General features: G+C 49.5%; 1 protein-coding gene across 2 annotated transcripts in view; it reads left to right on the top strand.

Moving 5' to 3' along the window:
• Window positions 1-25,923, top strand: part of GAB2 (GRB2 associated binding protein 2) — a 98,150-nt gene extending 72,227 nt beyond the window's left edge. The window contains exons 3-11 of one of the 2 annotated variants that reach the window (XR_003927508.2): window positions 6,152-6,392; window positions 10,045-10,631; window positions 11,689-11,783; window positions 12,523-12,805; window positions 13,824-13,914; window positions 15,745-15,847; window positions 16,714-16,839; window positions 18,691-21,299; window positions 21,336-25,923. Coding sequence is in view for 1 of the 2 variants with exons in the window: in XM_030042355.2 (XP_029898215.1) it covers window positions 6,152-6,392; window positions 10,045-10,631; window positions 11,689-11,783; window positions 12,523-12,805; window positions 13,824-13,914; window positions 15,745-15,847; window positions 16,714-16,839; window positions 18,691-18,834 (1,670 nt within the window). In the remaining variant the exon portion in view is untranslated. Of the gene's footprint in view, window positions 1-6,151; window positions 6,393-10,044; window positions 10,632-11,688; window positions 11,784-12,522; window positions 12,806-13,823; window positions 13,915-15,744; window positions 15,848-16,713; window positions 16,840-18,690 lie in introns of both variants that reach the window. The other variant, XM_030042355.2, reaches the window with a different exon arrangement.
• The last annotated feature ends 896 nt before the right edge of the window (window positions 25,924-26,819 follow it).

A 26,819-nucleotide genomic window follows, 5' to 3' on the forward strand; every position in this document is an offset into this window, starting at 1 on the left:
AATTCATCATCAAATTGGTTTTGCAATGTCAGAGATGATGATTCATGAAGCAGAGGGTCGGAGACGAGTTACTTCTGTGGAGCAAATGAAGCCTGTCCCAGCCTGTGCTGCTGCCCTGGGATTGTCCTTCGTCCCCAGCTGTAGGTCATTGTCCCACTCCAGGGCTCTCAGATAAGGGTGTCCCAGGTGGGATGCTCAAGGTCGCGCGTAAACCAGGGCTGCGAGCATCCACGTTCATCTGCTTTTATCTCCAGCACTGAAGCCCATATAATGAAAATAAATAGGTGCACACCAGGCATCCCCATTGGCCAAATGTTAGACCTCCAAATATTGACATGAAAGGTTGAGCTCCACAATCGAGCGGCAGATTTGCTCTTTAAAGGGTAGCCGCCATGTGCGGGGCATGCTGATATGATACAGAGCTGGGTCACTGCCGCCAACAGGTGTTTCCCAGGGCAGGGATGGGATTTTGGGCACAGCCTCATCTCACAGAAGCAAACCTGTGTTCTCCAGGGAGAAGCATTGCATTGTTTCTATTGCAGTCTCTCTCCCTTCTGCCCCTTCGTCCTTCAACGAATTGATTGCTGTTAAAATAACTGAGATATATAATGCTTTGAGGTCAGGATGATCTGACTTGGCTCCTTTCCCTCTTTTCTCGCTCACTCACTCTCCAGCGCTGTGATTTTTCCCCCTGGTTCCCATGCTTTTCCAAGGCAAATGCTCCTACGTTGCCATTATTTTTTAGTTGTGTCATACAAATGCAAGCAGAATGCTTACACTAATGGGCAGAGACAATGTTATTTATTGCCCCTCATCTTTGTCGCACTGTCTCTCCCATCAACTCTTTCTCGGGTAGTTCTCCCCATCCTGTGTCGGATGCTTAAATAATTGGGGGATTTCACTGTTGTCAGTAGAGGAAACCTAAGGGGACCAGCTTAGGCTAAGTATCATTTAGATGGCTGAAACTGAGTAAGAGAAACCATGCCTTTAGCCCTCTGTGAAGCAGATCCCTGTCCGTAAAGCAGTGATGCTCCTCCTTTCCTTTGGCCACTCTGTCTTGACCAGTTTCTCAAAGCAGATGGAAATAAGCAGCAGAAACTGGAAAGGAAAATCTCAAAAGCCTGATGTTGCTTTTGTCCCTACCCTTCAGCTCCTCTGCAGTGGAGGATGCAGCTGTGCCCCATCCTCACTTCTGGGGAGCTCCACTCCCCCTGCTTGGCACCCAAAATTCAGGCAACACTCAAATATTAGGGTACCTGTGTCCTTGCACGCAGCTCTCCACCCTGATGGAAACCAGAGAGGGGAGATTATCCAAATCAGATGCCCTTTCCCACTAACCTGCTGGAGGAAACCTTTAGCAGGCGACCCACCAAGGCGTCCTCAGACTGACAACAGCTTTTCCAAATGCCATCCAACTCGGAGGCGATAGGGAAAGCTCGGTAAATAAACCTTCCTCGGGTGCCATGCTCATCCTCATGGCATCCCAGGACCTCCTGGCAGCACAGTGGCATGGTGACTCATCCATTGGACATGTTGTTTGTTCTCTCCCTGCCAGGAGAAGCATGCGGAAGGCTTGTTTTGGTAGGGTTGTTTGTCTTTTTTTTAATTATTTTTTTGTATTTGTGCTCGAGGAGTGAGCTGGCAGTGAAAGCAGAGGTGCAGGCAGAGTCACACGGGAGAAGGTTCCCCCTTTTTTTGCTGATAAATGACAGAGCTGCTCCAAAGAGTGGGGAGGGTGATAGCGCATGCGCGCACTCCGCCCCACGCCCTCCTAGGGATTATTTCTAGTAGATTTCTACCATTCCCTCCTGAAAAAAATCTCCTCGGCCATAAGTTTTAACTGGCACAAAGTCAGCAGCATCGTCTAAGGTGTTTCATGACCTCATTTGCCAGGGCAGATCTGAGGAGCCCTTATCTGCAAGGCCCCTTGGATCAGCTCACCTTTGCCAGCGCGGTGTGAGCATCATGGGGAATTCCGTGCCGCTCAGGGATGCCAAGCAAACCTGGCACCTTTGCTGTGAACTTCAACGGGAGTGCAGGAATTTAGGTACATGCAAAAATCGACACCTTCCCAGGGGCGTCATTTCAAGTCCATGGCATACAGGGAGTTGTAGTCCCAGCCTCTGCCTTCAGTTGGGGAAAGCTGACATCGCAGCTTCAGTGAAAAAGGCCGTTCTGAGCAACAATTTCCAAAAGAGGCTACGTAATTATTTCACTCAGATAAGCCCAGGAACATTGTGTGAAGCTATGTGCACACAGCAATAGTCGAGCGCTCCGAGCAAGGGAATTCAGAGCTGTCAGCAAGGAGGGAAATACTGCTTTGGGGGATTGAAAACATTCATGAAAAATTCCTGGCTCCCAGCCTAGTTGGTCCCGTTGCCGGCCGTGCTCGCAGCTGCGTATTTTTCTTCGGGGATGGAGTTGCGAGGAGGTTTTTTTCCCCCTTTGCTGCAACACATGGCCAAAAAGGCACATCTTAACCTGGACTAGTGAGTGCTGAGCCTTTGGCCGACCGAAGTCCACCTGGCACTGTGGGCTTTTGCAGGGTTGTGCTGGCTCGTCCCCGCCAAGCCCCTGGCTCGCTTTCTCACAGGGACCAATGCAACAGCTGTAGCATGAGCCCAGTGAGATGCATGCATGCAAATCGTGCTGCTGACATCAAATTTTAAGTTGTGGGCGTCCAACGCCGCCTTTTCCAGACCGTGAGAGTCCAGTTCCCCGAACTCAGAGGAGAACCAGCCAGGAAACGTGGGGTTAAGATGAAACTTCCCACATGGCCCCACTACATAACCTTAACTCTTCCCCCCTGGGAATGGCAATAGGAACTGGAACAGGATCTTATCCCTCCTTGGCTGTATTTGACACATTCCCTCAACATAAACTCAAGTTCTCAACATAAAGCCAAGGGATTTGATGGCTACGTCTATGCTGTTGAATGAAGGAGGGCCACGGGTTTATCCACGACCCCGAGGTGGATGGCTGTGAGGGATGGAGAAGCATCATTCTTTTTGGCTCATGGTCGGATTGAGTTGAGCGTCTTCGGTCATGATGCGGGTGGGACTGACACCTGGAGGCGTCTGGATGGGATGCCCCGAGGGTTATTCACTAAGTGCCCTGCATGGACATGGGAAAGGAGCGTTGGTCCTCATTGCTTGGGAGGTGGGCATTGTAGCATGGTGAGTTGAAATGGCTTCAGGACCTCTGGCTTGTAATTCACCTTGTATGCCTTACCCTGTCTCTGTTTCAGGCCAATGTGAAAGCACAAATGTCTTGACTTTTCCCTTTAGCATGTACTAGTGATCAAATACTATTTTTCTGCCTCAATTTCCTTTCTTACCTCTGTTTCTGCCCCCCAGCAGGACCCATCACCAGCATGTGACCTGGGCGCATGAGCTGCCCTTTTTTCTAGTGCAAAAAAACCCCACAACATAAAAAATACAGAGCAATCTTGGCAGTCCCCTTCTGCAGCCACAGGATTTATCTTCCCAGTACTTGCAATACCCTCCCAGGCCCGTGAAGCAATCCATCTCTCACCTGCTATTACGGAGTTCATCTCACAGACCTAATGGAGTACGTGACTCCTGAATTGGCTCTCGCTAATGCTCTCGGTGGCCGGGTCGCTGTGGGAACCGAGCTGGGAATTAATTTTGAAAATCAATGCGGACGCCAATAGAGCGGCTTCCCCCAGGGAAGCGACGTGCTTTTACCGGGCATTGCCACCTTCTCCCCTTTGTCCCCTGTTTTCTTTTATGTCGTTGGAGTAACTGTGGAGTAATTCATCCTGCTTTCAATGAGCACGTCTTTTGCACTGCGCTCTCTGGTTTTCCCAAATCAGACTGATTTTTGGGAAAAGATTAGGGTCTCCTGGCAGTGCGGGGTTCACTGTGCTCCTCAAAGTGTTGTGATTTGAATTTTCTGTGCCCTGGGGTGGTGCTGGGACCATCTCCTCTGTGCAGCCCCATCTCTCCCCTTAGGCTCTGTTGGCACAAATAAATCACTGTAATTTCTGACTCCTGAGTGTATTTTGGCCTGCCATGGCTCTTCCATGCAACGGCAAGTGCAGAGCCTACAGCGATAGTGTTGGAGGACTGCTCAGGGCAGACGGACCGCAACCCAGCGCAGTTCACAGTTGTCCCCAGAGGCGACCTTCATGCTGGGATGGGGACATAAAACTAACCTGCCATCCTCATACCATCCTTGGAAGAGTCTTGGCCAAAGCCCAATGTCATGGGCAATTCCTGGTTGTGATTCAGCAGGCAGCAAGACCGGGGGGGCTGTTCCTGAGAGGCGCTTTGGGTGCAGCCACCCTGTTTTTGGTAGCAACGTGGGTATGGACTCTACCACACTGGCTGATCTCAGAGCACTTGATTTGGGACTGACATTTGGGACTCACAGAGCTCTTAAGACTCTTTTTCCAATGGGGATCAGTCTGCACTGCTATGGGATAAATATTTAATAAGAATGAGGGTCAAGGCACTGTTTTGTCCAAGGACACCGAGATGGCCATTTACTCCCATGAAAAGCACCGAGGGATCTTTAATGCCCATGCAAAGAAGATAGGAATTGGAGTTCTAAGCTCTCATCCCCCAGCATTAATGTCAATGTTAAATATTGATCCTTTCTGTGTTTAGCACAAACCAAACAACAAGAGTCGAGCCACACTCTTTGGCTTTTATTAATGTACTTTTTCTGCATTGGGTGAAGTTTGCAGTAACGCCAGGAAAAAAAATGTAGCAGCAATGAACGAGCGGCAGACAGATCGATTTTGTATCTTGACACGATTCAGAAGTCAGTGAAAAATCACCCTGTGCGCAGCACCTCCTTGTCCGAGCCATGACAGCCATTTCACAGAGAACTCATTTATCTGCAGTGTAAGAGAGTCAGGCCCAAAATTTCTGGTAGGTTCTGGGATTTGAGGGAAGGAATGAAAAAAAGAGGTTGGAAATCTGTAAAATCCCCCTCAGGCCTGTGTCGGAGCAGGTTCCCTTATGGGTGTCTGAAGTCAAATTTGAAGAGCAGGTGGACATCGTGTTAGGGGAAACCTGGGAGCAATCCCTAAATCAATGGCAGCCAGAAAATGAGCGGATTTACCCAAGGAAAGATGGCCTTTTTGTTAGGGTTTGGGTCTTTTCTGCATTTTGCATCAGCACCAAAAAAATGTAAATCACAACTGCTATAAAGGGTGACTTCAGTGAACCGCAATGAGTGGTTTTCACATGCCAGGAGGGCATGCACGGCAGGGACACCATGCATTGTCTTCTGCATGGTCTTCTGCAGCCAGAGATGGATCAGCTTTCCCAAAATATTCTGCAGCTTATGAGTTTTCTGGGGTTTGGTGTAGCTTTTTTTTTCTTGTAATGGAGGTTTACAGCTTGGCTGTAAAAATTCATCCCAGGTTCAAATTCTTGGAACACGTTTATTAGAGGGATGGAGTCGTCAGGTGATTATTCCTGACCTCTGGGATATTCTCTGTTGAAATGAATTTAATATTTTAAAGTGTATTTCTCCTTGAGCAAGGGGAGCAGACACTAGGAGTCACGCCTTGGGTCTGCATCCCATTTTACTAGCAGAAAACAGCTGGAACTCTTTTGAGGTCACAAATTTAATAGAGAACTGGGGAACGTGGGAATATTTTTCATCTCTGCTGTCATTACGTCCATCCACATTCCCTGGCCTCAGTTTACCCAACTGTAAAAGGATAGCAGTGATGCCCTTACACAGGCGGATGGGGATGACTTTAATCACATTGCTAAAGCCACCTACAAAAGGTCTTTAAGAAAAGACAGAATAAGCAGAAACTGTGGTGTGAAAGCTCTTCTCTTCCTTTTCCTTTTTAACCAGGTTATAACAACCCACTGAGCTCCCTGTGAATTGGGCTGACATCCCCCAGACATCCCTGCAAGCTACTAAGCATGTGATAAAATATGATAAAATTTTAAAATATGATAAAATATTTATTTCCCTACATGGTACCTGCAGTTGCATGTGCTTCAGGTAGAGGAGTCTGCTGCTGAGTGCATCACTCAGAGCCATAAGCAAAACCCACTGACCTCCATAAATGCCGCAGCATTTAAGAAAAGAAAATTCTGGCAACACAGGCTGTGGGGTCACTGCATCTGGCCGCTTACTGGTATGTTTTTTCCCTTCACAGATACCCTGAGGAGCATCGCCTCCATGAACCACGCACCGCGGTCCTCCCCGGCAGAACTCAGCAGTGCCAGCCACCACCTGCTGCGAGAGCGCAAGTCCTCAGCGCCGTCCCACTCCAGCCAGCCCACCCTGTTCACCTTCGACTCGCCCGCCGGCCACCTCCAGAGCACCCTGTCCGCCAGTGCCCCCCAGGACTACCTTTTCCTCCACCAGTGTATGAGCAGAAAGTCAGAAAACGCAAGGTATTGTAGCCCACCTGGGAGCAAGCCTCAGGGGCAGCTGAGGGAGGGCTGGGGGTGAGTGGCTCAACCCACCTCCATCCTTGGAGGTCTGCAAAACCCACCTGGAGAAAGCCCTGAGTGATGGTCTCATCTCATTACGGTTGGGAGGAGGAGGTCGGAGTGGTGACCTCCTAAGCGAGCTCCCAGCTTTCTTGGCTTTCTGGGTTGTATTAAAAACCGGCTCAATGGCCGGACCCAGAGAGTGGTGATCAGTGGCCCAAAGTCTAGTTGGAGGCCAGTCACTAGCAGTGTACCCCAGGGGTCCATACTGGGTCCAGTCCTGTTTAACATCTTCATTAATGATCTGGATGATGGGGCAGAGTGTACCCTCAGCCAGTTTGCTGATGACACCAAGCTGGGAGGAGTGGCTGATACACCAAGAGGGTTATGCTGATACACCAGAGGGACCTCAACAAGTTTGAGAAATGGGCGAGCAGGAACCTCATGAAGTTCAACCAGAAGTGTAAAGTCCCGCACCTGGGCAGGAACAACCCCAGGCACCTATATATGCTGGTGGCCATCCAGATGGAAAGCATCTTGGCAGGAAAGGACCTGGGGGTCCTGGTGGACACCAAGCTGAACATAAGCCAGCAATGGGTCCTTGCAGCCATGGAAGCAAATAGTATCCTGGGCTGCATTAGACAAAAGTATTGGTGACAGATCAAGAGAGGTGATCCTTCCTCTCTACTCAGCACTGGTGAGGCCACATCTGGAGCGCTGGGTCCAGTTCTGAGCTCCCCTGTACAAGAGACATGGACAGACTGGAGAGAGTTCAGCAAAGGGCCATGAAGATGCTGAAGAGACTGGAGCGTCTCTCCTAAGAGGAAAGGCTGAGAGAGCTGGATCTGTTCAGCCTAGAGAAGAGAAGACTCAGGGAGGATCTCATCAGTGTATATAAATACCTTTAGGGAGGGTGCGAAGAGGACGGAGCCAGGCTCTTCTCAGTGGTGCCCAGTGACAGGACCAGAGGCCATGGGCACAAACTGAAACACAGGAGGGTCCTTCTGAACATCAGGAAACACTTTTTCACTCTGAGGGTGACCGAGCACTGGCACAGGTTGCCCAGGGAGGTTGTGGAGTCTCCATCCCTGGAGATATTCAAAAGCCATCTGGACACGGTCCTGGGCAACCAGCTCTAGGTGGCCCTGCTTGAGCAGGAGGGTTAGACCAGATGACTTCTAGAGGTCCCTTCCAACCTCAACCACTTTGTGATCCTGCAGACAAGGCCCTAATTCCTGCCTTTAACCAGAAAAACCACAACCAGAGGGATAGGCAGGGTTTGCACCGCTCTGCCGATCATCCCTTCCAGAGCTCGCTGGGCTTCGCGGCAGCCCGTGGTGCACAGTGTGGTATTTCTGAGCGAGCGACAGCTCTCTGCCTCCGGACCCAGCCGGTTGCCTTAAATAGCAAGGAGTTTTTTTGACGTGAAGGGTTTTGGCTCGCGGGAGCGGTGAGAAGGGAGGGAGGGAGCGGCGGTCGGAGCCCAGCTGGCGTGGGGTGAGAGCAGAGCCCAGGCTGCAGCCTCCACTGGGCTTTGCTGCTGCAGCTGCCTTTCCCTACCCGAAAAACAACAACTGAAAAAGGCTCAGAAAAATTAACTTCAGATGGACTTAATGGAACAGCGTTTAAAAAAAACGGCCCTCTGACACTCCAGCTATGAGGATACCTAAAAGCCACCCTCCGAGAGCCTGAGCGTGGCTGGGAACCGGAGGAGGAGGGAGCAAGCACCAATGCTTTGGTGGGCAGAGAAAAACTGGCCAGCGGCAGCTTCTGCAACTGGGCCAGAAATAATTGCCCTAATCAATGCCCAATGCACGGGGCCAGGCTGCAGGACTCCTGGGAATCCCTCCCCTTCCAGCTCCGGAGCTCTTACTTTACTCATCCATAAAATGAGGGTAATAGTAGCTAATTGGCGGGCAATGCTGAATAATTAACCCATGAGATGTTTCAAGTCCTCTGCCGAAAAGACCCTGCCAGACCCCGAACGTCTCCCGGGCAGACTGAGTTCCAAAGGCAGACTGAGTTCCAAAGGCAGCAGAGATTTGTCATATCACAGCATCACTTGTTTTTTCCCCAAATAAGCCCTATTTCTGAGCGCCATCTCGTGCTGGCTCCATGAAACAGAGTCCCTGTTGTCCCTGCAGAGTACTAACCCCGCTGGAGTCCTGTAAACCAGCATCTCCCAGCTTTTCCCATAGGGCTGGAACTTCCCCAGTGATTTGCTGCAACTGGAAACCCCCCCATAACCATTTCCCTTTTTCCCAGCGTGGTGATTGATACAGGGCAGAACTCTCTTCCACGGGGAGATGTTTACATGGGGCTGGCTGAGCCCTTTCTGGCTGTGAGCGTGTAGTCCCTAAAAGCCTGACCCACTCATGGTTATACCTCTGCGAGCAAAAAGACACAGCCCAAGGCTACCTCTCGCTGTCTCCTGGTGCATATGCATTAGCTCTTCATGGCAGGGTAACCCTTTTTTGGAGCTTTGCCAGATCTTCTTCTTCCACGCTGCTTCAGCCAGCTCAGGGAAGGTATCGTTATCACCCGTGCTCAGCTCTGCCGCATCTTGCCCTCGTGTCCCAGCACTTCCAATGCAATGATCACATTTCCCCAAGTCTTGCAGGATGGGGAGCTGCTTTGTGGTGGCAGGGGTTGAGGATGGGGGAAAGAAAAGTCCCAAGTGGCCAATTCAAGCATCCCCTGACTCGAGAAAATGTCATCTACTGGGGTTATGGATGCAGAAAGCCAATCCCATGGGGCTCATCGTCTTCTGCAACATTGGAGTGTTGATAGAGGAAGCAGTAGGAGGGATAAAACAGGAGATGAAATACCTTGGAGGGAATCAGCGGAGGAGCGGTGGCTAACAAGCAGTTGTTAGAGGATTGAAGTCTCCCCAGTGCTCATCCTCCCTCCTGGCTAGTGTCCCTGGGCATGTCCACAATACAAATCAAGGAATTATTAGCAAGGCACAGACCTAGTGACCATGATGCCCTGCTCACCCTGCGAGACTTGAGGCCTTTTATAAATCTGAATTCAGTCCTGAGGTTCATTCCTCCTCCCCTGCGGATCAGGGCTGCAAACTCCAAACCCCAGCTGGGGACTGCCCTCACCTCCCCAGGGCTTGCCCCGCAAGAGGACAGGGTGGTGGCATGGCTGGAGGCTTTGAAATAATCCCCATCATGAATTTTTCCAGTCCCTCTCAAAAATGTTTGCGAGGCAGACATGAGAGTAAGCCTCCCTCCTGCACTGCGGATGGGCGGCCAATGCATGATGGTGATGCTGATGGGGTGGCTTTTTGCAGCTGTGTCTTGGGTCACTGTCAGCTGGTGTGAAAATTGCCCTTTTGGAGCAATTTATATCTGGATAAAAGGCTTGTTCTCACCCATAGCCTTATCATGGAGCTGGGTGCAGGTACCTCCCACCCATGACAGAGGCATTTTGAAGGTGTTTCAGGATAAAATGGGTTGTGGGCATGTTTGGAGGGGTCTGAGATGTTCCCATTGCCCTGGGGTTGGGCAATGCGGGTTGGGAAGGTGACAAATGGGGGGAGCAGAGCTCTGTGCACCCCAGGACCGGATCCCCCCCATCTCAGCCCCTTTCTCCCTTTCGTCTGCAGAAGCGCCAGTTTCTCCCAGGCCACAAGGTCCGCCTTCTTCATGCGGAGTGACACAGCGGTCCAGAAGCTCTCACAGGGCAACGGGCACTGCGTGAACGGGGTTGGTGGGCAGCTCCACGGCTTTTACAGCCTGCCAAAACCCAGCCGGCACAACTCGGACTTCAGGGACAGTGCATATGACCTCCCACGCGCCTTCGGTTCCTACACCCACCCCAAATCGAGCCTCACCAGCTCCGAAACCGATAACGAGGAGGTCTACACCTACAAGACTCCCAACAACACCCTATGCAAGGAGTTTGGGGAGCTCTCCACGGACTCCTATGACATCCCTGCCACCCCGCTCTCTGTCTACCAGATCCCCAGGACATTTACACTGGACAAGAACCACAATGCTCTGGCTGTGGCCGCCAGCGACTCACCCGCTGCACCACCCCCGCGGCCCCCGAAACCCGGGCAGACGGAGCCGCGGTGGGGCAGCCCGCCCCAGCGGCCCCAACCCGGTGAAAGCTTAGGGCTGGCCCCCATGGCAGCCACCATTCCCCGGAGAAACACGCTGCCAGCGGTGGAGAACAGCAGGCTGCACCGAGGTGAATTTGGGGGTGGGGAGCTGGGGGTGGCTTTGTTGGGTCTAGCAGCCTTGGACAGGTCAATCCTACCGGGTTGCAGGAGGGCTGGCTTAGCTGTTGGCATCAACCAGGGGATTGGACACGAAGAAGCTCTCCCCAGTCAGGATCTGGCCTTGGTTTTTGTATGCAACAGGCATAGAGAGGCATCCCCAGGGCTCTGCTCACTGGAGCCGCTCAGCTGGCTTTTGGCTGTGTTGTACGTTGAACCAAAACCGCAAACCTGCTTGCCCATGCAGGCCTTCACCAGATTTTGGTGATATCAGCCTTTTTTACCTTGCTTTTACTTCAGTTCATCACCAGGTTTATCAGAACGTACTTCAGCCTGGAGCTGCCTTGGTTTTGCTCACTAGACAGGGATGTAATTTTGCACATCTACAAGACGCAACATCCCCAGTGCAGCAGAGCCGCCCTTCCCATTGGCCATGGATGGGCTGTGGATGAATGTGTCCTTTCCAAACCTGGTGCCTAGGATGAGATAGTTGCAAGGTAACTTAGAAGAGGTGGTTGGAGAGAAAACATACTGTAAATGATACGCACAGATCCCTGAAATGCCTCTTCCATCTCCTCCTACCTAAATGCCAACATTTAGGCTGAGATCAGACCCATGCTCAGCAGTAGACAGACCAGTCTAAGAGCTTAGCACCCCCTCCTCACCCCATCCTCCCCTTATCGGAGGCTTTACATCTGCTGAGCGAGCTGTAACGGAGCTCTCCCTTAACACAGTTTTGTCGCCGTGATCTACCTTATCTGACATCTTTACCCCTGGGATTTTGCAGCACTTTGACAGAACCAGGTTAGGTCCGCGTGGCACATGCAGTTGCGTGGACGCATCAGAGAGACGCTAATTGGGAGTGAGCATAGCAGTGAGTCTGTCACAGGCTAAAAACCATGTCTTCCCACCAGCATCTCAATCATCAGGAACAGATACTGCCCTCCCAGTACCTGGATTTTGTTTTCAAGGGCCTCTTTTACTAGCAGTTGCGTTGGGACACATTGTGCATTTGTGGTTGTGTTGCAGCTTCTTCTTGCGAGACGTACGAATACCCCCAGCACGGGGGAGGCAGCGCTGTGCAGTCGGTCGAGTCAATGAATGACGGGTACAACTCCTACCTGGTGAGTTGGCCTTGGTCGGCCACCACACTAAAGGCACCATTTGCACCTTACAGATTCAGAGAGAAGTGGGTTCCAGGTTGGACCTCACAGCCTAGTCCTGCAGAGTTAAGTCCAAAAGGGTTTTATTACTGATTTCAGTTAAAACCATGGTGGCCTGCAGGGTAGAGATGGAGGGACAACCACCTAACCCAGCACCACATGCAGAGTTTTGCTTTAGGTGCTTCCACAGAGTGTGTCTGCCTGGAGCTTTGACCCAAAAAAAGCACCCAGGAGTTTGGCTTCTTCCTGAAAGCCTGGGATGCTGCTGAGCTGAATTTTGACGTATTGCCAGAACAGCCTCTTTTGTACACTTTCTAAGACTTCCTGAGCTGGAAATGACATTAAAGCAGCCTTTCATATTGCATTTTAGTCATGGCCAGAGCCCAGGGAAAAATGACTTTCCAGGTTAAGCATACTTCTGCAGCTCACTCTGATCATGAGAAGAGGCTCAACTCTGGCCAATTAAGACCTTTCCCTGAACTCAGGATGTTGCAATGTCTTAGAAACAGCTGAGGTAGACCATCTCAGTGCAAACTGATGGCCGAGGACGGGACAGACCATCCCTTCCCTCTGTGCTGATATTTTAGAGTTGGTCCCACCTCAGATGTGTGTTCGGTGATGATGAGATGAAGGGGTTTGTAGTGGGATGGGGTTGAGTAGTGCCTGATGCTCACAGCACGTCCTCCCGCTTGTCCCACAGCAAGCCAAGGCAGTGGTGGCCCGCTCCCACAGCACCGACTCCGAGGACAACTATGTCCCCATGAACCCCGGTTCCTCACCCTTGATCCACACCGAGAAAGCCAATGACAATGCCCAAAATCTCTACATTCCCATGAGCCCTGGGCCGCACCACTTTGACCTGGTGGGGTTGTCCTCGGCCACCCTCCCCGTGCATAAAGGAGGAGCCATGGCGCAGTGCCACAGACGGTTGAGTGAGATCCAGCCCCCGCCAGTGAACCGCAACCTCAAACCCGACCGGAAAGGTAAGAATGGTTGTTTGTGGGCAAATCTTTCCAGGAGCCCTTCTGTTCTTGTAATACTTCAGACTACATCTGTCATCTTGTGCACATGCAATAGAATCCTATGTGGAATGTGCTTTGCTACGGCCAGCACAGGCAGACCCTTCAGATCTTCCCCATCCCCTTCCTCTTTCAGGATGACTATGGTGCAAATGCAGCTTTCATGGTGCTTGAAGAGCCCATCTCAAGCCCTTCCTGGTCTTTACAGGAGATGCATGTCACAGGCAGGATCTCACTCCCTTTGCCTGCACCCCTCCTTACGCTCCACCCCAAAATCTCTGTGTTGTATTCAGATGACCCAAATTTCTCCTACTGTTTCCTACTGGCTGGCTCTAGGCAGTTCTTCCCTCAGGGCTTTGACTGCATCCTCCAAATCCCTCCCCAAACCATTGCCTGACAGGTCACCAAGGAGATGCTGAGAAGGAGGGCTTCCACCATTAGGGTTTCAACACCTAGCCCCATCAACACGCTAGGCGAGGGCTGGGACTGGAGTGCAGCGCTCTTCTCTTCCACCTAATGAACCATCCGTGATGAGAAGAACTTTCATGTTATCCTGCAGATGTCCTTTCCCATTCACTGTGGGGAAACGCTCTGGCCAGAGGCAGCTCAAGGCTGACAGAGCCTGGTCTTGTCCCCATCTGATGGGTTATCACAGCTCCCTAATGAATGGGTTTATTATACTCTGGGGTGTGGAAATTTTTAGCAGATCTCCATTCCATGGGAGGCACATTCCCCTTTTGGGGCCACCCATCCACTTTGGGGCTGTGGGTCAGAGGGACAAATTCACTGTTTTCCCCCAGTCCTGGCATAAATGAGTGCAGGGATTTTGGTTGGGGGTATTTGTCATCAGCAAGGAGGGCTGGAGGGCTGATTAGCAGAATGGGAAGCAATCAACAATTTGTTGGGGACCCTTTCATGCTGGTCACGGATGCTGAATTTTAGGAACACGCTGCCTCTGAATAAAGGCTTTTCCCCTCCCCAGCAAAGCCATCGCCACTGGACCTGAGGAACAACACCGTCATCGATGAGCTTCCCTTCAAATCGCCAGTCACGAAATCCTGGTCCAGGCCAACGTGAGTAATGGTTGGGGTATGAATTCTCACTTTGCTCCAACAGCAGATCTCTGGTCTCGCTCTCACTGGTGTCCACATGTAGCCACGCCATCACCTCTGCCATGGATTAAACGTCTCTGGCTGAGTGTAAGGGGGATATCGACTGCCCTTCTGCCTCCGCTCACTGCAGAGGTTTCTTCTGGCCCACCATCTCTTTTTGTTGAAGGAGCATGTTCCTCATGGGCCACCTTGAATCAAGCTAGAAGTGAGCCCAGACTTTGGATGCAGACCTGAATTTCCCCAAAAGCTGCATGATCCCTTCAGCCCTCATTGTCTTCTTTGTGAATTTTAGAAACAGGAGCTGCAGAGCTGGGTCATGCCATGCAAACATCTGCACTGGGTTGAAAGTCCACCTTGACCAACACACTACCCCCATCAGGGACCAGCAGGAGCTATCTGGGAAGATAGCTCTTTCCTAAAATATTCTGCCACACCATGGCAATTTGGGGCTCAGGGATTTCCTTGGTCACATCATGGCCAGACATAGGACCTGGGTCAGATACTGTTGAAGCAGAGGGGCTTCTCTCTTGGACCCCTCACGAGCTTAGTCAAGTGTTGTAAGAGCCAAAGTCATATTCCCCACATCACAGCTGGTGGCAGGAAGATAAATTTGTTTAGGTCGGGATTTCACATGAAAGCCCAGCATGTGGCCGAGCAGCTAATTAAGATCCTTTGAAGACATTTCCTATTTCTGGGATCTGACAACTCTTGAGGAGCTGTGGCTCTGACACAGGACCTGTGGTCCACCATGACTCATGACCCAGCTGAGCCACCCCGACTCGGCCGCACTAGGGACGAGGGGCATGATTTCACATCCAGCTCTCCCCCAAAAAACCCCGCTGTAGTCTCAAAACACAGGGTGACACTCGCAGGGTCTGAGCGAGCTGTGTTTTGATTGCCTTGAAAGCAAAGCCTAGCCTGAAGGAAGTCTGCAAAATGAAACTGAAGCACTTCAGAGTAAAGTCTGCCGGCCAAAAATAACAGGATTCGCACAATTCCAGTTCTGCTGCTAATTCGTGGTCTGCTGTTGTCCAATGAAAGGCAGAAGCAAAGCTTGGCTGCTATGACTCCTCTAATAAATTGGATTGTGTGGAGACTGACTGCAGGGCATGAGTGCTGTGTGCTGAAATCACTGCACCAGGAAACAGCAAGCGGGGTTTGATTGACAAGACGTCCGACCCCGGAGAAGCTAATGGATTTTTCCCTTATCAGCTAATCATATGACCCTGCCTTTACTGCAGCAACAAAGAGCTTTTTAAGACGCAAGCTTTAATGCCAGACACTGATTGCATTATGTTATTCTGTATAATTAGATTTGGCCAATTGAAAGCAAGACAATGCCTTGGAGGTTTTGTTTTCCAGCAAAAAATTCGGATAGGGCCCTTCACGGGAAACAAATCCTGGAGCTGCGGTGAGGCTGGAGGTGAGAAGCTCCACTGAGGCTGGCCCTGCATCCTCCACAATTAAATACTTCCTTTGAGACAGAAGAGTTCATGGAGCCTGATTTACGGAGCTGATAGCAAGAGACTTATGGGTACATAGCAAGCAAGGTGTTATTAAAAAGTCCTAGAAAGAAAAAAAAACCAAGAAGACTAAACCCAGTGATTTCTGAACCATGGGAAGGTCAAGTTAGGAGAATGTCAATGCCAACAGGTCTTCTTCATGCCCAGTCCCCAGTTGTGAGCATGGTGATGTTTGGAGGCATCAAGTGCTGCCCTTTCCCATCCCTCCTTGGCATTGGACAAGCAGCACCTGCAACCATCACTAACACATTGACCCTTGTCCTTACAGCCAGACCTTCAACGCCGGCTCTTTGCAATACTGTCGCCCTGTCTCCTCCCAGAGCATCACCAGCACTGACTCGGGAGACAGTGAGGAGAACTACGTGGCGATGGTAAGGGCCCCGCAGCTAAGATATATGGTCCTGGCAGGACATATACGTTCCCCAGCTCTGCAAACACATTCCTAGCTCATGACATGGAATTGCTCAGATAGCACCGTGATGAATGTGGTGTGCATCCTTATGTACATCCCTACAGGCACGAAACAGTGCCTTTCGATCCCAAAATGACACGTCCCATTGGGGTTTTAACTGTCTATGAGAGCAGGAACATATATCACCTACTTTGCCAGGAATTAAGAGGGGATAAAAACGTCTATGGACTGTCGCAGCCTATTTTCCTAACAAGTTGATTTTTTTCAGGGCTTTTTTTCCCCTGATGATAGCTGCTGACATCTTGTTTGCGTGGAGGGCAGGGGCTATCGGAGCAGGAGCAGGGAGTGGCACTGCTTACAGGGACGGGATTTTGTCTCTCTTTGCAAAGCTGTTGACTTGAAGCATATTTTTGAGGCTGTGTAACTAAGGGGGTAGAGGAAATCTGTGCTCTGCATAGCGTGGTTGTGATTAGTGAAGATTCCAGAGCTGGTCTGGCCTCACTGAGGTGTGGTTCCTGGGAAATGCTGAAGCCCATGTCTGATGTCAGGCATGTGAATAAAATCAGCACAAAGGCAGCAGAACGGCTGCGATACATAAAATCAAAGAGCATGAGCTTCAAATATTTGTGAGCACGATACATACAGTCTCCCAGCGGTTCTGCACACCCTGGTCCCAGAGAGGCAGGTGAGCGCATATCCAGGCTGGGACCTCTTGTAAAAGTGTCACTGAGGCATTTCATTGCCAGGTTTGTGTTAATTCCTTTTTTTTTTTTCCTTCTTCCCATTTTAATCCTCGTTATCTCTCCTGTCTCTTCCCTGCATTAGCAAAACCCCATTTCTGCTTCTCCTGTTCCTAGTGGCACCAACAGCCCAGCGCCTAAAAAGAGTTCGGGCAGCGTGGATTATCTGGCCCTGGACTTCCAGCCAAGCTCACCAGGGCCACACAGAAAGGTATGGAGGATTTTATAAACTTCTGATTAAAAGTGATGCATTTTAAAAGTTTTTTTTAATGCACATAGGCAACAGCATGGTCCAAAGCCCTGGGCAGGGTTGGTAAGTGGCACAGTAACCTCAGAGGCATGGATTTTCCTGCAGATCCGCTGCTATATTTATTCTAGGTCAGACTCAGTCTCTATTGCATGTTTGCATCCTTGCTGGAAGTGTCACCAGCAGCATGGATGTGCAGGGGTTCAGGGATGCTAATGAGACCAGAAATTCAGCTGGAGATTGTAGATTTTGTGCTGGACCAGAAATTCAGCTGGAGATTGTATATTCAAAAGCTGTCGGGAGGTATCCCAAGAAGTATCAGATTTTTTTTTTTCCTCCTTCAGAACAACAGGTCCTACAAAACCAGACTTGGGTTTTCCACCTGAGATACTTTCAGGACCTCATTCAGAAAACGCGGGGCACCTGTCTCCTGCCAGTCAGGTGCTTTTAAAGGGTGCCATTTGGGCAGGAAAAATATAAACTGCTTTCAAAAAGTGAAGCTGATGTTTAAAAGCTGAATTATGTTGAGCTGATCAAGCCGTTGCCTGGTGAGAAAGAGCTGCGGGGAGAAGGTGGGTCGGGAATGGGATGCCTCTGCCAAGTGTCAAGTGGAAATGTGGAAGGGGAAGCTCCTAAAGACTCAGATGTTGGTGTCTTTTCTCCAGGTTCATACACAGAGGAAACAAACACCATCTTAAAGTGAATCATAGGAAAATAGGGCAAGGGAGGACATCAGGGCAACCCCACATCCAAAGGAAAGCATCTCTCCTGAGGTGACAGATGAGGCTTAAAAGTCTCATATGATGGAGATTTCACAACCTGCCTAGCAAGGCCACGTACCAAGATGTAGAGGACACCCAGGGCGACAGAGTGGGCTGGGGAAGGACCAAAGGCAGGTCCTATTGGGTGTCACCCTGATCAAACTGGGAGGGAGAAGGAGAGACTGGTTCAAGCAAAGCAGCACCTGAGCAAGGAGATGGTGAAGGACAAGGCATTGTACAAACCTTTGTGGGAATCACCTGCGAGTTGGCCTCGACTTTCCCAAACACCACCTTATTTCCTAGGCAAAGCATCCCACTGGTTAGGTCCTTTTATTCTTTGACAGTTGTTCCTTGATTGTTTCTTTCTTCCCAGCAACATTTCTGCAGGTATAACCAATTTAAATTATATCCCAACCTGGAAAGGTGATTTTAGAGCATTAAAAAACATCATCTGGCTCCAGTTGCAAGCAGCTGGGGGTCCTCTGAAATGCTTGTAGAGGCAGACAAGGTTTCAGGACTCAAGAAACTATGGAAAAAAGTACCTCTTTCTTCCTCAACAGGTCTCCTGGGTGAACCTGCAAATATATCTGTTGTTTTGGGGATGAAAATAATCCAATGCTGTAGGTGTGTAGAGTCAGCACAGCTAAGAGGGATGGAGCTGGGGTTTTTATGTATATCTGTAAGAGTTCTTGATTTCTTTACAAGAAAATGAGCAAGATGCAACACTGAATTTGCACTATCAGCAGTTAGATAACACGTTTGCAACCAAACATTCATGTCCCAGAGTTGGTGTGAAGGTAGAGACCCAGGCGCTGTTCCTACCCTCCCATTGCACCGCAGCCTCATGCAAGCAAGATGCAGAGCAGACTGAAATCTTTCATCCAAGACCTTTCGGGAGGTTAGAGGGAGGGTGGTGGGCTATGGAGTCTGAAAGAAAGCAGGGGAGGTGCCGGTGGACTTGCAGCACCCGTGGTGCTGATGCGGGAAGGAGGGAGAGGGAAGAGCAGAGACCTGATGAGTGACCAGGCGGTGGCCGTGTTTCTCCTCCCCGCAGCCCTCCACCTCCTCAGTCGCCTCGGATGAGAAGGTTGATTACGTGCAAGTGGACAAGGAGAAGACGCAGGCGCTGCAGAGCACCATGCAGGAGTGGACTGACGTGCGGCAGTCCTCGGAGCCCGCCAAGAGCACGAAGCAGTAGCGCCTGGGGCAGGCAGCAAAACAGGCAAATGTCCCAGTGGTTTTCCCCAGCTGGGGCACCGCCGGGCTGCCAGCTCCACTTGGGCTGGATTTCTAAGACTTGTCTGTGGAGGGGGTCTTCATTATTTTTTTTTCTTTTAGGACAAAAAGAAACTTAATTTCAGGGGAAGACTTGGCGGATACTGTTTGCCAGTGATAAAGACCAACTATGTTCGGTGGCTAGGTTTGTGCTTTAGCTGCTGGATGCACTATCCAGGAACTTCGACTTAGCAATACCAGGTTTCACCCTACACATCTTTTGCTTACAGCTATTAAAGCCACCTTGTATGTGCTAACACTGCATCATCTCTCCCCGTCTTCTTCCATACCGTACCCCCAAACTGTGCCATGCAGGTTTGCAGCATCTCTCATAGGACATCACTCCCCAGCTCTGATTCCCCACTCCTTATGGTCGCCCTCTTCTCTGCCTCCTCCCAATCCCAAAACTGAGCAAGGACCATTCCTTTTGAAATCAATTTTGTTGTCCCGTCTCTTGTAAATAATATGTTCAAAACCTCTGAGGGCTATGTTCCTCCTGTTGGGACAGCCCCTGTGTTTTTGGTTGTGGTTGTTAATCTTCAGGAGCTTGAAGAGCATCCAGACTGTCCAACTGAGCTGATTTAGAAGCCCAGGACTTGCCCCATCATACACACACATATATGCCAGCACATGATCACACACATGCATGCATGCGTGAAACAGCTAAGTTTTTTGGGGTGTGTTCTGCCTGTGGATGCTTTCCAGCATCTCTCAAAGTCAACGGGCTGGAGAGATTGGCTTTGGATGGCAGAATTTAAGCCCTGACCCACTGCCTATCTGAAACCAATTGCCTGTGAATCTGGCCCTAAGAACCAAAACCTGCCCTTTATGGCACCAAAAGAAGCCCATCGAGTGAGAGTCCTACGTCTGTGGCTGTCATGAGAAGTTCTGTGGTTGAGTACGAGGGGCGCAGGGAGGCTCTTGAGACTCTGTATATCTGGACTGGCATGAGGATGAGTGACAAGGAGGGAGTGGAACGCTGTTGCGAGGACTGGGAGAAGGCGGACGCTGTACTGCAGAGGTTGGTCTTGGGTGAGGAGGTCCGGTGGGGCGTATCTTGGAGGAAAGCAATAGACTAATTGAAATGTTGGTTGACGGTGAGGCCTTGGGCTTGGGAAGAGGCTGGTCAGGAGAGTCAGGGCAAGGTGTTTCAATATTAGCTTTAATGTAGCGTGATGGTTGGTTTGTGGTGGGTGCAAAGGGCCGGACCAGATATTTTCTCTCCATCTTCAGCAATGTTTCTTCAACACAGAAATGGGGCTTGTTGACGTTAACGACCCTAGGCTCTAATTATGGGTGGGAATCTGCTGTTGCCCCTTGCCAGCATCCTTGACACATCCAGGCTTTGGGATTGCTCCCCAGGCAGCTGCCGGGTGCAGAGAGCCAAGAAGGAAGAGACCATTTATTGCAGAGATAATAATTCATGATCTCATGAAAACAGGAAGGACTAATGATTGCCATGGAGCAGCCTGATTGCCAGACAGCAAGCGCTGACATGAATAAACAGGCTGACTGCAAACCGAGAGCCAAACAAAGGAGACATTAGAAAGATTAGGTAATAATATTTATTAATTGCTGGAGCTATTCTTTCTTCAAGCTGAACCCCTCCCAGCACCACAGGCTGTATGTTCCACCAACACCACCAAGTTGTATTGATTATTGATGCTTAAGCGTTAACACATTTGTTTAATCTTGGTCTGAGTTTGGAAGAGGCCAGACGTGACCCATATGGGGATAGGATACCAGTCCCTTAAAGGGCTGCATGCTCGTAAAATGAGTCTTGAGCTTCCAACAGCAGTTTATATTTTCTTCTTGCGTGCCATGAAAGGTAAGGATATTAATGGAAAAGCTCTGACAACCCTTTTAAGACACTGAAGTGTTGGCCTTTTACAGGAATAAGGAAGCAAATATACTGATGCTTATGGTAAAAATAATAATCATCTAGGAGAAAAAAAAGACCCAAAGGGGAAGATCTAGCACAGCCAGATGCTTTCTGAAGGTTGGGGAGTGTGTTACAGCCTGCAAGGGCCTTTGCCTCTTGTTGGGGGCTTGCACGCTTGCATGGTGAGATAATGAAATGAAGACCAGAGTAGAGTGCTTTGTATTTCTATAGCCCCTTTCATCACTGCATCTCAAGGGAGACTAAACATTGGGCTTGATCCAGAGCTCACTGACGTGTGCATTCACCTGGCTGGGAGCAAGCTCCCCATCCCCACAAAAAAGCAAATATAACTCAAGTGGAAAGCTGATTTTTTTCCTATTTCATCCTCTGAACTCTTAGGCAGACACAAAGGAAGATGAGGTTGGGGGAGAAGGGTTATGGTGCATGCTGGATGTATTTTCCTGCCAAAACTGTGCTGTTCTCCTCTCACACTAAAACACAGCCATGTCTGGGGTGGATTGCAGCAACAATTTGGGGAATAGCTCTTTATACTGCTTTGGGTCTCTCTGAGTAAAACAGTGCAACTATTCTCAAGATGAAACTGAGCGCAGCTCCAGGCTAAAAAAATCTTGAACTGGTCCAAAAGCCTGGAGAGATTAAGTGATAGCCCATGCTTAGATTGAGTCTTTTTCTCCACCTAGGAGATGGGGAGCTCAGCAAGTCTCAAAAGTACCCTGAAAGAGGGCAGACAGCAGCAGTAGTAATTTCTGATGGTGCAGTGGCTTGAGAGACAACACAATGGCTTGGGATGCATTTTGCTGAGTTGGTGCCCTGTGCTTCTGCGCTGGGACTAAGTACATCCAGTGCCCACTCCCACATTGAGTCCAAAGCGTTAATTAAGATTGGAAAAGCCCTTCATGGTACTGGAGAAACTAGTCCCTTTTCTCCATGTCCCACAAATGTCTGTATTTGTTCATGGGGCAAGCATTGGTATGGGATAGCTCTTTTCCCAGGCTCAGACCCCCTTTTTTTTGATGATTTGCTTTCATGAGCATCCCCAGTAACAGGCGCTTTGCATTTGGCAGACCAATGACCAAAACAGCCCAAAAGTAGCTATTTTGCAACTGCTGGTTGCTGGTCCCTCTCTGCTTTGCAGTGAGGCCTATGTTTTCCCAGAAACATATATTCCTCCATTTTTTCCGGGATAAGCATCAAGCAAATGGCCCTCCAAACTAAGTAGCAGCCCATAGACTCTATGCATTGCCATATACACATGACTATATCAACCCCTCCTGAAAGCCATTAAGTAATCAATGGCTGCAGTGGAAATAGTCATTCCTGATGGTTGCTGAGCTGATTACAGCAGTCCCTGATGATTAATGTTTGTTCAGTATTTAGTCTTAAACCATATTGAAAAGCAGCTGGTTTAATTACACGGACTGCCAAGAACTTTGTCCTGAAGGCATTGAGTTTATCACATCCACTCTATACTTGGATGCTCAAGTATGACTGACTCTTTTGTTAGAAATAGGTATTTTAGGAAGCTGAGAACATTGCAAATGATTCATTTAATTGCAATTAAAATGGCTTGAGTCTTCACGTCAGAGCCTGCTCTTCAGCTCTACGGTTCCATTTAAGAAAAGGGATATGCTTGCATGTGTGTGTGTGTGTGCTCATGGAGAAGGGTTGTCCGTGGGACAACCATCATGACCTCAATATTTAGTTTTATGAAGTATCAGGGCCATGGCTCAAAGCTCTCCCCGAGCTTTAAAATGACTAAGCTGGTGGTTTTAAAGGCAGAAGTCTCCAAAAGTGTGTATCCCTTGCTGTGAGTGTATGACTGCTGCTCATGGTTCCTTTGTCTGGTGAGATGTGTGAGCTGTCTTGGAGCTGATTTGCTCTGAACTGACATTTGAGTGTTTGGTGGAAAATACATTTACAGCTCTAAATGGATGCCAGGCTTAGGCTTAGTCTCAAGTTGGAGAAAGAAAATACATGCGAGTGCAGATTGTGCCAGGGTAAAGCTGAGTGTCTGGCAGATAGGGCCAAATCCGGAGCCAGAACCAAAAGGTGGCTAAGGCTTGGGTTGACTGGAGGCTAACTGGGATGGATTTGGACCCAGTGCCACCAGCCACTGACAAGGGTTATATACAGGGTAACATGACGTTGGGAGGAGAGAAGGCAGGGGAGTCTGCCAGCAAGATTTGAGTCTTGCTTCTCACCATGTGCCCATTTGGCATGAGTTTCAAGTCAGATACGTAAAGAAGATTTGTGGGTTGTGGAGTGGGGTTTTGCTCAGTAAAAGCCATGCGCGGGTGCGAGGGGACCTCAACCGCTCTCCGGACTTGCCGAGGGCACTTCACTCTTGAGGGGCTCATCCCGCCCTACAACGTGATGCCTCAGCACTCTGGCTTTCAGGGAGCCCTGGTCCATGCACCCAGCTCTGAGCTGGGCAGGAGAAGCCCTACTAGAAATGTGGTGGGGACGCGGACATTCTGGGAGACACCTTGCTCTGGGGCTCCCGTGAGCCGGTCATGGGACAGCAGTGCCATGGCTTCACGGGGTTGTCCCGTGAGGTGCCACCTCCATCCTTGGAGCTTTTCAAGACCAGGCTGGGTCAACCCCGTAGGTGACTCTGCTTGGAGCCGGGGGTGGGACTAGAGACATCTCTTCCCTCCAGTTTACCCTGAGACCCTGAGCTGCTGGGGCTGAGCAGAGACTCCTCTATGTGAGGGAAGGGGCCAAAGGCATTGCCTGGAGCCCTATAGCATCTGAAACGAGCCAGGACCTCTCCTCTGGTCATGAAACCAAGTGGCAATGCACAGCTCAACCCCAGGGCCATACCCCCCAGCAAGGGGACCTAATCCACACTGGGGCCATCCCTTGCACCTGGGAGAGAGCTGGCTGGCCCAGACCAAGTCATCCAGGACACAGACACACAGTCCAAGCAACTGGGGAACAGCTTGAACCTGTCAATTTTTTAGGATAGACATCGACCCAGAGCTCTCTGCAGCCCCACACCAGCCCCTACACCCTGGTGTCCCAGTCCCTTGAACATACTGGGAGGAGTTAGCTGGCTTTGGCCATCCATTGAGCATGGCTCTTTGGGAGGGGTAGAGCCATGCCCAGGTCTTACATGGTGGTAGACTTTGGTAGGAAGATGTTTAGCTCCCAGGTCCTGTCTGATCTTCCTGGCCTAGGAGGCGAGTAAAAGGATGGTTTTCTCAAGTCATGCTTGCATTGTGTTGATGTTTTCCCACCTAGTGATGTTGCTATTCTGTGTAAAAGTTGACACTCGCCCACACTGTGTGGAGGGATGTTGTCTGGTTGAGGTGGGTGCAGTGGGGCTGTGCCTATGGAGAAGCCCTACTTCCCTACTGTAATGGGAAGGATGAAGAGCAGAGCCTAACCCCAAACCCAGCCAGAGGACATGCATGGCCATCAAAGAGCCATCAAGAAAATCAGCCGGACCAGTCCAGCATCAAATCACAAGGGCCAATAAACCAGTTTAGGGTCCCTGGTGAGTCCACGTGCCTCTCTTCTCTGCTTGGAAAGCACCAACCTGCCCACATGTATGCAATGGTCTTGCAACTGTTAATGAGAGTCTTGCAGGTAGAGATGTGCACCTTTTGGTGATGATTTCTCCTTGGCCTGGAGCAGTTCATTCCTCCATCAGCTTGTCCTTGGTGTCTCATCCTTGTAGTCGCAATTTTATCTCCTTGTTCGCAACTCCTAGAGTTGTACTGTTAATCAGGTTGCTAATTCAGTGGCTGCTCTTGAGAAAAGTTGCTATGTAGCAAGGTGTCACCAAACAGCTTTCCCCCTGCCAACCCACGGCCGGCCAGCCAGTCCTGGCACATGGTGTCCAAATTTTAACACCAGCCAGCAACATCTGGAGCAGAAGCTGGGCCACATGGCTCCATCTCTTGAGTTAAAAGAACTTCTCAATGGACTTGCTTCAAATCAGCAGGCTCTTAATTTTGGATGCAGCCCATTGCTAACATATAATGGGTTTGTTTGTAGGGTAGTGGGTTGACTGTATGGGAGAGGTTTACCCCAAGACCAGGAGGTAAGAAACCATCATTTTTATTGTCGTTCTTTGGGTGACACCACACTTTATCTTTACGTGGGACGAGGGGGTTCATTTGAACTCTGTATCCCTCTTTTTCTCTGGCTTGTAAAATGAAGATTTTTAATACTTATTTCCCAACTTCACAGATGTGTCGTGAGGTGTGATTAATTGACATCTAATAATGCAAAGAGCTGTTTTGAGTCTGCATGCAACGGCCAGGCAGCATGTGGTGCTACCCCATTGTCATGCCCAGCTTCACACATGACGCTGCACATCCCGCTCTGCAAAACTCTTTAAAACCCCCTCATCCTTAACTGCCAAGGTGGAAAAAAAATTGGCAGGAGTTTCTCCTGAGTGAGGGGGGTGGGGGAAAAGCCATTTGCACAGTTTCAGCATTCTGCTGCCACATTGACCCTGACAATACCACATTTTGTTCGAGAGCCCTTTGGACGTGGTGGCTGAAGCATGTCATGGAGAGGGGAAGGGAGCAGGACTCTGGGCTCCACGGGGAGCCTGCTGATGAATCCCGTAGGATTAGGACCAAACCTTTAGAGTAGTTACATCCCACCCAACCCAGCCCTTGGCGAAGTCAATGGGTCGCCATTGACTTTGGGCATCATTGCGTGGGAACGGACCCAGCCAAATTAGGGTAGTTTTCTCCATTTGTTTCTTAACCTGCTGCGAAGGGGGGTCGGAGCCCTGGCTTTGAAGCCGTCGCGTTGGCAGCCAATTCGCAGGGATGTTTTGTGTGTTTCAAAGCCTATGACTGTTCTTTAAGAGGAGTTTTGTTGGTTTTTTTTTTCCATTTGTAGGAAGGACAAGAGTAATCTGTGGCAAACTGTACAGTACGTGTCTTCTTGTGGTGTCACTGTTTGAATGGTTATTAAGTTTTCAAATCACTGTGGACAGCTAATCACTTAAGTTATTAATTTATTCTTCGGGGTTTTGTTGTTTGTTTTTTTAAAGTAATTTGAAACAGTTATTTATCCTGTAAATCGGTCTTGAGTGAAGCCTAGATAATACTTTTTTTGCTGTTAATAAACATGGTACATCCCTGACATGACAGTGATCTCATTTTTAAGTATTGTATATGCAGTGGGAAAGCAACGAGAAAATAAAACAATAATAATAATAATAATAAAAAGACATCTCTCACTGGTGACTCCCAGCATGGATTCAGAGTGGGGAGAGAAACAGGGAATTACTGAATGGATCAAGTTGAATTACGCAGCACCTTTAAAGCTTTCAGAGCATCTTCCCAGCATGTTGCCCCACATGTCGCCAAGTATCTCCCACAGCTTCAGGTGTCCTGTCTGTGCAATGAGGGTCTTTAGGATGCAGTTAGGGTTTTTCCTGATACCAGAATCCAAACTGTGTGGTTTTCAGCTGCTAAAGTGCATTTCATACTATATATCTGCTCCAAGGACACACTTTGGTCTGTGCAGGGTGAGGACAAATACTGCCTTCCTTAGCCATCACCAGCTCAGCACCTGTGAGCCCCAGCTCAGGACACCAAATCACTTGTAAAACTTAAGCACAAGAACAAATCTTTTTCCCCAGAGTTAAAAGTTTAACACCCCTCTTCAAGATACTTATATATACTCTAAAAAAAAAAAAGACACCTGGGGAAAGACACCTCCCTAAAGCACAGCCCCCATAATCCCTATTTTTAAACAAGAGTAGCATCACCTCACATCTGCAGCATATCTGGGATCCCGAACCTGGAGCTGAGGACTGCTGCGGGCTCTCCTCGGCCAGGGGCATGTGTGACACTACAGGCCAAATGATTGTATATACTATAGTATATACTTTACCGATATACCATATACAAATATTACTGTTATTACTAACACTAATATTAATACACTATATACTATAATTGGTATGGCATAGATAGTAACATACTATATTAATGCTATACTAGACTGCTGTAAGGCCTTTGATACAGTCCCCC

Source organism: Aquila chrysaetos, chromosome 19, assembly GCF_900496995.4.
Source record: "Aquila chrysaetos chrysaetos chromosome 19, bAquChr1.4, whole genome shotgun sequence".
In the NCBI taxonomy this organism is placed as follows: Eukaryota; Metazoa; Chordata; class Aves; order Accipitriformes; family Accipitridae; genus Aquila; species Aquila chrysaetos.